The sequence below is a fragment of the Onychostruthus taczanowskii genome, unplaced genomic scaffold (genome assembly GCF_017590055.1).
Source record: "Onychostruthus taczanowskii isolate IOZ18803 unplaced genomic scaffold, ASM1759005v1 scaffold24, whole genome shotgun sequence".
In the NCBI taxonomy this organism is placed as follows: Eukaryota; Metazoa; Chordata; class Aves; order Passeriformes; family Passeridae; genus Onychostruthus; species Onychostruthus taczanowskii.
Genome location: NW_024499684.1, coordinates 10,336,655 through 10,349,520, shown reverse-complemented (window position 1 = coordinate 10,349,520; position 12,866 = coordinate 10,336,655). Strand labels below are relative to the sequence as shown.

At 43.4% G+C, this 12,866-nt stretch overlaps 1 protein-coding gene across 1 annotated transcript in view; it reads right to left on the bottom strand.

Annotated features, from left to right (window-relative positions):
• LOC121336716 (LIM domain containing preferred translocation partner in lipoma) overlaps nucleotides 1–12,866 on the bottom strand; it is a 317,023-nt gene that overhangs the window by 39,300 nt on the left and 264,857 nt on the right. The window contains exon 10 of the mRNA XM_041406088.1: nucleotides 2,057–2,226. Within this exon, the coding sequence (XP_041262022.1) occupies nucleotides 2,057–2,226 (170 nt within the window). The remainder of the gene's footprint in view (nucleotides 1–2,056; nucleotides 2,227–12,866) is intronic.

Below are 12,866 nucleotides of genomic sequence, written 5' to 3'. Positions count from 1 at the left end.
AATCAATGAGACATATGCTCTAGGACACAAATTCCTCAGGCCTAAAGCCAGAGGATGGCAGGAGCCTAGATCCCTTGTAGATCTGGCTTTCAACACAGCCGAGTCCTGAGCTTTCTGAAAGACACTGAGACATAGGCTCCCAACACTTGTTTCTTCCACATTTAAGAGTTTAAAATGTGCTTGGGTTTTTTGTTTGTTTTTTTTTTTTTTTTTTTTACTCCATCAGACTGCCAGCTTCCTGCTTCCCATTTTTCACTTACAGTTCCAGCTGCCCAGCTACATATGTAGCCCCACCAGCATTGTCATCCTTTCCCCTGCATGTGCAGCAGCAGATGGATCCAGACGTGTTTTGGGTTAACTCCATAACCATGTTTTTGTGGACTGCATGGATAAACATTTAAAGGCCCCTTCTGGTTATATAAAAGGAAGCTATTAAACGTTTACTCTTTCCTCTGTACTCAGAGCTGCAAAGCCGTATCACAGAACATACAAACGCAGATGCAACCAGGCAATTATCGTTCCTTTATCCCTTAAATAGATAGAAGATAAATTTAAAAGAAAATGAGGAACAGAATCCTTCTCCCTTTCCTTTTTTATCCTTTTATCTCCCAATGTAGGAAGTTTACTGAACCCTTGCCAACAATTCACTCAGGCTAATGAAGTGTATAAGTAATGGGATTAAATAATCTTAAACCATTACTACAGTGGCTAATGCAGATGTTTTCCCAAACTAAAGCAGATGAGTGGTGTAGAATGCGTGCTTGATTTAAAAAAGAAGAAAAGAAAGTATCAATCTGCAAGCAGATGAAGTCAATTCCAGCCTGAAGTCAATGAAATGTTTAATTCTAGTTACATAAAGTTGCTCCAATTATATTATGAATGCACCTTCCTAAAGTCTTCAGTGCTTTGCACGTGGTTAAACTTGCCACAAAATGAAACTTAAATTTTTTATGGTGCAACCATTTTAGTGCAAACAAAAATAGAAATTATTTAAAAAGTACATATTCCACCAAAAGACCATTTAGCTTTTAAAATCAATTTAACAAGGCCCATCTATCACTGCCATTGTAGGTAAGACACAATCCTTCCTTTTAATATTCAGTATCTCCGTAATAATCTCACTGTGAAGGTTCTGTAGAAATAGAGAGAACAATGAAATATTGGTGGCATTTTCAGAAATATTATAGTATTATTGCTCTAATTATCACTGGAATGACAGAAATGTCATGAAAAACATCAATTTTTACTTTCAGAAGTGTAAATCCAATTATCCAGTGTTTGTAAGAACTCAAAACTGAAAGTTTAAAGAAAGATATGTCAGTGTTTTAAGAATGTTCCAGCACTTTTCTTACTCTAAGTTACAAGGATAATCCTTATATACTGGATGCTAAGGTCAGACCAGGGTAAAACCTCAGGCACATTACGGGATGTTTATTTAATTTGCACCTGTGCAACTGGTTCCAGCTACTTGTTATGGGAGTCTCTTAAAATGTGCAGCTCCTCAGAGCAACTGTTAATTGTTTGCTTTAAGACCTTGTTGCAGGCATGAAATGAAATTTTAGGGCAATGTAAGCTTCAAAAGATATCTAACCTAAAGACCCTTAGTTCAGTAGAAAATCTTCCATCAAGCAAGGCAAAAGTATTGATTTTAGAAGTTGTAGTGCTTTCTTGCATCCCACCTCCTTAATCTTATTGGGCACACAGTCTGTAACCATTTTGGTATCAGGTTTCTCAACACAGAAAGCAGAGAACCACACTACTGCTAAAAAATGACTGCATAGTCTGCTCCTTACAGAGATGAAACAATCACAAAACCCAGCTCTATTCCTGCTGTGTCCACTTCATTTCACAGGGAAGTCAGACCAGGAAATGTAATTCACCCAGTAAGCTAAAAAGACCAGAGCTCTTCTGAAGACCATGAAAAAACCTGTTGCTTAGGATACTGCCACAGGGTTGTCAGAATTTAACTGTAAGGCAACTCCACAGCAATGAAAGAAAGAAATGTTTCCCATGTCTGTGCATAAATATCAGGGCACAAAGAGGAATGGGTACTCACAATGTAGCAGGGTTCACAGTAGGCTTTCTTCTCCACGGCGTAGAAGGGCTGTCCCCTCAGCTTGGTGTTGCACATTATGCAGGTGAAACACTCCACGTGGAAGACTTGGTCCATGGCTGTGCAACCAGTGCCCTCTCCGACAACATTCTCCCCGCAGCGGGCACAGCGTCCTGTCACCAGAGGGAAAGGACAGCAGTCAGAGAGAGCCCCTCGTCCCAGCTGCACAGGAGGTCCCTCCACTCTCCTGTGGCTGGTGAGGGGGACGTAGCAGCTCAGTCCACAGAAAAACAATTTGTGCTACTGCTGGCAAAGATCCAGTGCCACTGGAAGGCACTCTGGTGCCAGTCCCTATGAAAAGATCTAGAAAGGATTGACACCGGCTCCCAAGACAGCACTCATGCCAGTTGTGCTGCTGCAAGCCAGCAATCATTGTAAGGACCTTGAGCTTCAGATACAAACCACTCAGCTATCATCTAACCCAGCTATGTAGTCATCCTCAGCTCCTCAGTTAGATGGGATAGACCTGTGCCTTAAGCCTTGCTCCCACATGAAAGGATTTTGTCATAGGAGGCCTCATAAAGCTGTCTGGTGGCAGCACAATTTAAAGAGAAGTTTTTGCTTGTATAGCTTAAACCAATTCTCTCAATGGAGCCAACTACTTTTTATATTCTGTTCAAAGATTAATACACATTACGATATACTGTCTATTTAAAGCACAAAAGCTATTCCTAAAGAAACTGATGTGTGGATATTTTATTCTTACCACCCTTCAAGAAAGGTGTATCAGAAACAGCTGGTAAAGACTCTAAGTACAGACAAGCCTTAAGAGCTCTGTCTGTTTCTGAAAAAGGTCGTTAATGTCAGACACAAATGAATAACAAAAAGTCTGTAGACACACACGTACAAAAGGCTTGCTGCCTTGTTCAGATTGTTGCTAAAGATGCCATGTGGCAGATAGTTTTAAAGTGAAGACAAGATATCCTTAGTTCATGAGAAAAACATTTCCCTAGGGAAGACTGTGGTGCAGAGATGATGGAAGGGGTGGGTAGAAGGCACACCTTTGCCATTTTTCTCTGCCATTTGGGTTCTAGAAAATGGAGATAGCCCCTGAAGTTCTGATGTCCTTACACAACAATTGATATTGAAAATGGAAGGCATTAAGGACAAGGTCAGCTACACTACACAGGAGAACCCCACCAATGGTAATAGTGCAACTGTGATCTGGGGCATTGCCCCTCTCAAAATGGTACTCTCCAGTTTAAGAATAACTGTGGTGACCCCAGCCTTGGGACTCTGCACTTCTTGAAGGCTTCATGGGTGGAGTGGTGTGGTCAGCGAGGGTGGGAAGGAAAGCAAGAGCTGGGGTACAAGCAGGAAAGCTGAATTATTCATAAAGGCATATAGAAATAATATGCACCTGATAATAATTACCTAATCTGGTAAAGATACAACGCTCTCTCATACCATGGTCTGTTTATTGGCCTTTTCATGCAAATACTGCACAGCTTCTACAAATTAGAGCTGTCTTGTCATCTCAAGAGCAGGACTGCTGCCCTTCACTGTGCACTGACAATGTCCCCACATTCATTACTTCTTTCCTGCTTGTCCCACACTCCAACAAGCTACATTCAGGGAACAAAGCATGTAAGCTACTTTTGGATCCCTCAGGATGTGGCAGGATGATATATATACACATTTGAGATATATTAGGAAAGCTTGGAAAATAACCCAGATCATTACGATTTGCTACAATGGCATAACTGTAGTTGGCTTTATACAGGACAGACAGTTCCTGACTCAAACAGCTCCCAGCCTGAGCAATGTGGAGGGAGAACTCACCAGATGAATCCAGACAAGTCTGGAAATCCCCCAAATGGAATTAATAATGATGTATTTAAACTTAACTTTCCTTAGCATTTGTTATTAGGGTTTTGATTGTCACTCTTGTGCTTTAATCACTCCACTGTAACACTTCTAGAGAGGACTCCTTTTTTATTAGCAGAAAAGGAATTCAGGTTTCCCAGCATGGTAGTGAGGCTACAGAGCGTGGGGGAAGAATGGAAAAAACCATGAAGGCTAGGAAGAAAAAAACCCAAACCCATTGGAGAGAACCACAGGAGCGAGCACTGCACTGAGAAGGAGGCAGAAGACACCTCCTGTGTACCACAGGCGAGCCCTGCTGAGCCCTGGTGTGGACAGCACAGAGCTGCTCCAGGGCCTTCTCCAAACATCTCGTGTAGCTGGGCTGTAATACGAAGAGACGTCTGGGGAGCAGTTAATATCTCTATATATAAAACATGAAATTGAAAGCCATTAGTGTATTACTTTACACAGTGTTTTTCCAGAGGGAATATTCCGCTGAAGAATTTATTTTCCCTAGTGTGCCATTCTGTGATCATCCGGTATTATTTTTATGAGGCACTTGGACATGGAATAATGTAGTGTCTATGCAAACACTTCTCAGCTTTCTTTGTTAACATCTGAGCAGAACATGTGGGAATCTTTTCAACCCCTCCTTCTCTTCTCACATTCATAATTTAGCCAGCTCTTGTGTGCTTCAGCATTTATCTTCCTCGTTGACCAAGGCATCTCTCCATTTGCTGAAGAAGCTCTCTACATGGAGACCATACTTCTGGCTGCACTTGTGCCAGGAGACCTGGGTCTAACTCAAATACATACTCCTGTATTCTCTAACAAGTCACTCAAGTGTACAAGTGCAAAAAGTACAAGTGTCTTTGTACCTCTGTCTCCTCTTCGAGCAAAGGGCATAAAGACATCTTCTCTGCCTCCCAAAGGTACCCTGAGGCTACATTCCCCTATGGCTCTGAGGTATTCCCCAACTACACTGCTGGTGGTCAGATACAAACCAAAGAGTAGCACAACACGAGTCTTGGCCAACTTCTCCCCTTTAAGTTCATTTCCTGAGGCTTTCCTTTCTCTTTCTGGGTTTTTCCACAGAAGATTCCCACTGAGGCAGCAACAGACTTAACCTGTCTACATTTATGAGAAGTCCAGTTTCTGCTATTAAGTACACAGACAGAAATACTCCTACAAACTCTCACACAGGAAAGGTTAAAGAAAGCTTCCTTTTTTATAAGTTTATATGCAAATTATCACACTGTGGCCTTGAGCAAACCATGTTTTTCATGAGACATGGCCACTCCAGTGAGAATCAAAACACAAGCTCTGTGCCTAGCAACTCTCCCAACTGACTCACTCACCCAAAAGGTAAAAGTAAATAAGCCAAAATATTCAAATTTGGGAGCTAACAGTTGGGTGGCTGGATCCACTTAAAGGCACATGGGCAAATACACAACTGATCAGGCTTGCAGCAATGTTATCACTGGAAATTGCACCTTCTGCAAACCTTGATGCAATCTGGGAACTCACAAGACTTCTGCAAAAACCTTTCTCTTCTCCCAACTCCTGCAACTCACTCAAATGTAGTTGAAAATGGATATTAGTTTCAAGTGTTGGTGAAGGAGGAACTGACAAGCAGACAGGCACATGCACACAGGCAGTGTGATTGCACAAGCCTCATTTCCTTAGAAAACCAGAAAAACCCCACTAAAAACAATGTATCTATCATTATGTCTGATAAAAACAAAACAAAGGTCTGCTTTTCCTCTGTGCCAGTTACCAACGGCGAAGGTATTTGTGGTTGGGCTCACCACAATTAAGTGCCCACACATGTTCCCCATTTTAATATTTTCACACTGTCTCAAATAACGCAGTCTGTTGTGTGCAGAATACCCATGAGTGAACACAGAAGTTGCACTGCTTGTTGGGAAAGAAGTAGCAAAGGCAAAGTTTGCAAGACTCAAGAACAAACAGATTGCACAAAAAAGATTACACAAATAATCTAAGAGAAAAATAGCAGGCAGCGTATTACAGTAGAAACACAGAACAACGTGACCCATTTGCTTTCCACAAGCAGCATTTAAAAGGCAGCTTAAAGACAAAGGACAAAATTAGCACTAAACTGCATGAAGATGAGAAACTATGTCATTTCAACATTCTTCTTTTGCCCCTTAGGCTCTTTTTGGATCCTTTTTCAAGATCATTTCAGCAAAACTAGAAGGCAATATGTTGGCAGCAAGCCTGGGAGATCAGAGTCCTCTATTTTTGCATGAAAGAGGTACCTAACCTTGGCCGTGCTGTGACCTTCCTTCAGCCCAGCCTGGCTGCCACATGGTGGTCTTACCTTGGGGACATGTACAGAAGTGCCCACAGAGGCTTCCCTGCTGAAAATGCCAGTTAGTGAGTGGATTACACAGAAATACTTCAGCAGCTGAAAGGATACATCAGCTACTATACTTTAGTCTGAAACCTCCTCACTTACTGTCTTCTGCTGTGTAAAAAATCTGAACTATTGTGAATCTGAAGGAAGAGGGGGAAGGGAGAAGAGGAGCTCATATTACACACGATGCCATGTTCTAACTTCTTGTTATCTCATTACTCTCATTACATGGTTTTTACCTATACCACCACAGATCCTGGCTGCTCAGATTATAGAACAGATCCATTCTGCTAAGTACTGGGAAAACACAGAATTCAAAGAAGGGCCCAACTACAGGAGTTTACAACATAATAGAAGCAATAACAACCAGGTAGTGATAGGAAATAGAAAAAAACAATCAGACAAAACCAGTCAGCAAGGGAAGCTATGGTCTCAGCACTCTAAATGTTTTACTGTTGACAAGGAGTCTGTAGACAGCACAGCAAAGGAAAAGGTTAAGGAAGAATTTGAAAGAGGACCCGGAGGGAGTTTAAAGGAAGTTTAATGGAATGCTTCTGAAGAAAGGACAAAGACAACACAAAAGAGAATATAAGTGCTTGAAGGTTGAACACAGACAGCTTCAGATGGGAAGGATGAGTTGGTATGTCACTAGAGAATACTAGAGGAAGAAGGGTGGGAATAGGTCATTACAGGTCATGCAGGTAAAGACATGAAGTTTCTGTTTGATATGAGGCAGAAATGAAACCAGAGGAGAGATGTTTAGGAGTTGGATTCGATGATCCTTGTGGGCCCCTTCCGACTCAGGATATTCTATGACTCCATGACTAAGAGGCAAAAATTATCTGGCCTAAGTTAAAAGCCAGAGAGTTATTTCTGCAGCTAGTTGAGCATGAATAGAGAGAAACTGCATTTTTTGAAAAGGATGTTGAAGAGATTCAAGGTCACTGAAGCTTGGATGCAGGTTTTAACTGTGAAGATGAATAGGAAAGGCCATAATCTGAGCTGTTACTCAGCAAAGCTCTTAAAATTTGGCCAGAAATGGGCACAATCTGGAGATGAGGAATTAGGCACAGGGTGTCCAACTTTATCTGGGACATGCATCACTTTTAAATGTCAGATTAGGAACATGAGCAAATGGGACAAACATCCACCACTGAAGATGGATGATGGAATAGGTACATGTCATACTAATCCTTATGGTAGTAATATTCTGATAGCAATCACACTGGAGCAGAGGACAAAGGCAATGTAACTCAAGGTGGCTTGAGATGCTCCTATTTGCACATCCAGGGACTTCAGTAGCCTTTTCTAGGCTACAGCATTATTTTTCTGTCATACCTACTTAGACATCAAGCCATTGGTAGCACCACTGTGATGTACAGTGCCTAACACAGACAATTCAGGCAGCAACTACAGATGCCAAAAGCAGAGAAAGCAGAGAGAAAATGTGCAAACCTCTCCACAAAAGGCTTAAATTCATGAATTCAAAGCATGCATTCTATGTAGAGAAGAGATAGGGGATAATTTTCTGATAAAAGCATCAAAGTAGGGAGGTTCTGCATTTGCTGAAACGTGGGGAAAAAACATTGATATCTCAAAAAACTCGGCATGATGGAAAAAGCTGTTTCCCACCTAACCGTACCGTGGGAATACACCACAAGGTCACATCCTCGGTGCCTATCAATTACACAATTTCCCTTGATCAGCTAAGTGTATTCCCCGGCTCTCACTGCAGCCCTGATACGCAACGCAAGAAAGAACTAAAAAAATACAGCACACTGCCTTTTCAAAACAGCACCAAGAACACTTTGAAAATAGATAAATACATTGAACAAAATATCTCACTAAAAGTTCCCCTAGCAGCTTCAAGAAGCCCAGTATTTCCGCTGCGTTATTTTTCTAATCATCTCTGTTTAGAGTTCGCCAGCGAATGCATTTTAGAGATTCATGACACATTTTGCTTTTGGATGGCTTTGAATCAGCTGGCAGTAAATGTGGAAAAATCATTATTCCTAATGAAGAAATATTGATGACAAAACAGCATTTCGAGGACAACATTGACCATAAGTCAACAATGTAACAAGACTTTCCCTTCTCTCCCTCCTCTTTCCTAGTGACTTTTATCCAAGGGTTTTCAAGCATTTCCCAAGCACATGGGATTCCTCAGGACACCTATGTCAGACAAGCAGAATTACTTCATTTTAAGGGGATGCAGGAGCAGAAATTGATTATTAGGATAACAGTGTAACAGCAGACCTTAACTTAGCACACCCTAATCGAATTAAGTCCCAGTCAGAGCTTCTGCAGCTCAAAAAAACCCAACAGGTCCTGGGTTCTTTGATTCATCCAAAGGCAATAGAAGAGGAATCTCTGGTCCACAGACCACAGACCCTTCAAGGGAGGGTTTATGTCCTTCCACAGTGCATGGGAGCTATGTGTCTAACTGATTGTGCTAGACACAGATGTGCTGATCATATCTGTCCCAGAGTGATTCTGACATTTTGGCATTCAGGGCACTGCAATAATGGCACAGAGGGAAACCCAGAGGCGTTCTGTACATTTTGTAGAAAACTATATGATTTAGCTCATCTTACCCTTGCCTTCCTTACCTACATTTTTCTTGCTTTTGAACTCAAGACTTTTCACTGAGTGGGAAGCCCTTGGCAATGGTTTATTGTGCGAGGATCCAAGCTTGAAGTGTCACCATTTGACAGTAGCAGGCTGTATGCATCAATTGTCTTATACAGCCTTTGGACATGAGACAGATCAATCTTAATTCCCTCTTCTTCAGCAGATGTCAGAAAACACAATCTTTCACAGTAAACACAGATTCATGCTGCAATGTGTGCCTGAAACACTTCATAAATTAAATCCAAGGCCATGATTTAATTACTGTGTCCTGGTTATTCTGCTTTAACTGTGTTGCACTTGTACTCCAGATGTACAGGTCCCTGCAGTGACCTACTTGTCATTTGTACTGTACAGCACTGTGCAGTAGCTGTACTCTCGTGTTGTTTTCATCTCTTTCCTCCGACCACAATACAACTTCATATTCTCACTTTGCTTGGCTGTAAAAACCTGACACATTCTCAGTATGCCCCCGAGGTCCCATTCCACACCACAGAGCAAACGCATTGCAACTGTGCAGGCTCACTCTGCCAACACTTTACCTTCTCAAACATTTCTTCAAGCTGCTCATCACAAGATTACTGTCCCAGCTGACCTCCAGGCCTCACAGTGAAGCTTTCCAACACCCCAGGGAAGGCAGAGGACTGTTAGGACACCCAACATGCAGGCAGGGAACTTGAGACCCACACAGGTTAAATAACCCTCCAAGGGTCACACAAGTTTCTGATGGAGCCAGGAACTGAAACCATATCTTCTCAATCACAGTCTGGTTTCTTTAACCACAAGGCCATCTCTGAAAAGGCTTGATGATAAGAAGGGCCTGTGGCATAAAAACTCCATTTCAGAGGGAGCTCCCAGCACCAGTCTTGCTAAAATCCCTTCCCCAGGAGGAGGAATTCACTCCTTGTGTGGACCATGGCATCACTCTCTGGCAGCCTGGCTGAGCCACATAGCAACTGATCACACAGAGTTCTGTGCCTCTGCTACTGTCCTCTATTCATTTACAGAGAAGGAAAGACTCTGCTTCCTTCAATACCTATGTGGTGGTGATCCTTTACCCATCTACATCCCCCTCTCCTCAACATCCTGGGACATAAGAGACAGTTTAGCTTGTTTCTGGTATAAACCATACTACAATGAGAGGTACCTCCTGAAATTATAGCAGCTACAATGTATTACTGACACAAAATGGAGAGGACCACTCCTGATTTTCCCCAAAAAAATATAAAAGTTCAGTTTGAACAGGATCTTGAGAAGACGTGAAAATAATCTTACTGCTTCGAAGGCAGCACCAACTCTCTCTATAGCACTCTTGATAGATACTCGTTTAACCTGCTCCTAAAAGCCTTCAGCAACAGAGATTTCACCAAGCACTTGGGCAAAAAATCTCAGTGGGTACCTAACCATACCACTAGTGAGCCTTTCTGCCATCCAACCACAATGCCCCTCGCAGCAAGCCAAGCCAGTGCCTTTTCACTCCGTTCATGATGGCCACAAAGAAAGCAGACAGGCTCGGGTGGGCCAGCTGTAAGGACAGATCGGGAGATGCCCCCTTGGCAGGCTGGTGAGCCCCACACACCGGTGAGGTGCCAGTCCCCACGCTGGATGATGTGCAGTGAGTGTGCCAGCCCAGTGGGGGTCAGTGATGCTCTACAATGTTTAAGGTCCCAGACACCTTTTTTTGCAGCATGCTTTGCCTTTTTTTTTTCTTTTTTTTATTTCTTTTCCTCCTGTTGTTGTTGTTACATTGTGTCAACTTTTTGGCACGTGTTTTACCATGTGCGAACGGCTTGAAATAGAGCCCCGCTTACATCTGGAGACGAAAAATAAAAAAAACAAAAAAGAGGGTGAGAAAAAGAGTGGGAGAGAGGAAACATTCCTCCCTTTGCTAATCGATCAAGGAAATGCAAGGCAGAGAGTAAAATGTACTCTATTTCCTTTAGAAATGTTTCCTTTAATGCCGATGAAAGCTGCCAGATGACAGAGGCTGGGGCTGCTCGGCAGCAGGGAAGGCGCTGTCAGCGCGGCACGGGGGCGTCCCGGCAGCCGCAGCAATTCCCCCTCCAGCCGCCGTCTCTCCCGGGCTCCCAGCACGGCAAACACGGCTCCTGCTCCGCGCCGGGCACTCCCTGCTTCCCCTCCCCACGGCTCCCAGCCTGGCCGGAGCCGGGCATGGGTATGGTAAAGAAGTAGCTTTACGTCGTAAGTGGAGAGTTGGATTGAAAGAAGTAGCATTTTGTAATTATTCATTTTAATTAAAGACGTGTTTGTGTTTGGGGGCAAGACTTTCAGAGCACTAATTTGTACAAAATAATAATAAAAAAAAAAATCAATCCAGCCAACAAATGCTTAACTAAGGAGTGCAATTAATTTCATTTGGTAAAAAAATTAAAAAATTTTAAAAATGCATACTTTCATAGAAGTCCCCCGCATTCCTGTGCCATTACTCCTCTCTGATTGCATGTAGTAAGTTCAAAAAGCAAGACACATAAAAACCTCTTTTTAAAAAGAAAATAAATATCAGGCAAAAATTATAAAGGCTGTAAGAAAGTGGGCCTTTTCCATGTTTTCAAAAGCTGAGAAACCTCTTATTTTATTCTACTTTCATAGGAAAACTACGACTTTCTAAACCAAAAATTACTCTTTTCCTTGGAACACATCACTAATGTTGAAATCTTATTTTTTAGTGAGATGCTACCAGTATGTGGCATCCAGGGAACAACCTCAGCAGCTCTCTACTAAAGCCCTGGCGAAGGTGAGGCTACCAGCCAAGTCCTGGTGGGGCTGTCAGGAAAGCACTCTCTGGGCTATTTACCCCAAAGCTGATTCTGTGGGGGTTTACCCCTCCTAGGAAGGGGAAAACAAAGCAAAGGGGAACAGTTGCTGGCTGAGCTGTAGATCAGACAAATTTTGGCAGTTTTGGTGATCCCAACAGCAACAACCACTGAGCCACTCCCTTTGCACTTGTGCTTGCAAAGCCATATTGCATGATAAACCCTGGACTGAAACCACCAAATACATTATGACACACAAGGTGAGCCAACCATGCTTGTATGAATCTCCTGCAGGGAAAGGAAGGCAGGATACCAGGCAGTAATCACTCCTCCTCCCACCTTCATCAGGGGCCACTGGCAGGGGGCCATTTCCTGAGCTATCCCCTGGCCCACTGGGCTCATGCTGTAATGCTGCACCAAATTTCAGGATCCTCTTTTGGAAAGCCACAAAACAATACCCTGTCATTACAGGGGGTGCCAGAGGCAGCAGTCTGGGGCAGCAGCTACGTGGGGCAGCTCTGCCCAGCCAGTCTGGGTCCTTTGGCAGGTGTCACTCTCAGCGTGCTGTCCCAGCCTGCTCCCTCGCTGGCTCAGACCAGCCTTGCTGCTGGAGCAGTGGAGGGTGATTTCACGGGCTGCTGCACCTGACCCTGTCCCTAAGCGACTGATGTAACACAGAGCAGAGCTGGAGGCCACACGAGCTGCTCTCCTCAGAGGCTTGGTGCTCACTGTGCAATGCTTCCTGCAGCTTGTCCCAGCCATTCCCCCAGCTGGGGAGAACCACTGACTGGCTGTCCACAGGCTCGTGCTGCTGCTCAGCGCAAGCACACCTTAAACACAGATCAAATTCTCCTGAGCTCTCAGCTTTCTTACAGTGCAGAACCGAGAGTGCAGTCAGAAGGGACCAGCTAAGACTCACACTGATACAGACAGCAGCCTTTATGTCTATGTCAAAAAATGAGTTGTCTTTTACCACATTCCCAAAGGACTGTGATTGGGTTTGCCATTTCCATCATACAAGCAAGCTCAAGGAGCCCAAGCAATGGGGCACAGCTCTGTGATGTTAGGTGCAGGACAAACACAGAGCAAACAATGTCCCCTGTCCCAAAGACTTTCATCTCCAAGTGCGTCCATGTTGTACAAGGGCACTCCAAACCACTTCTGTCCC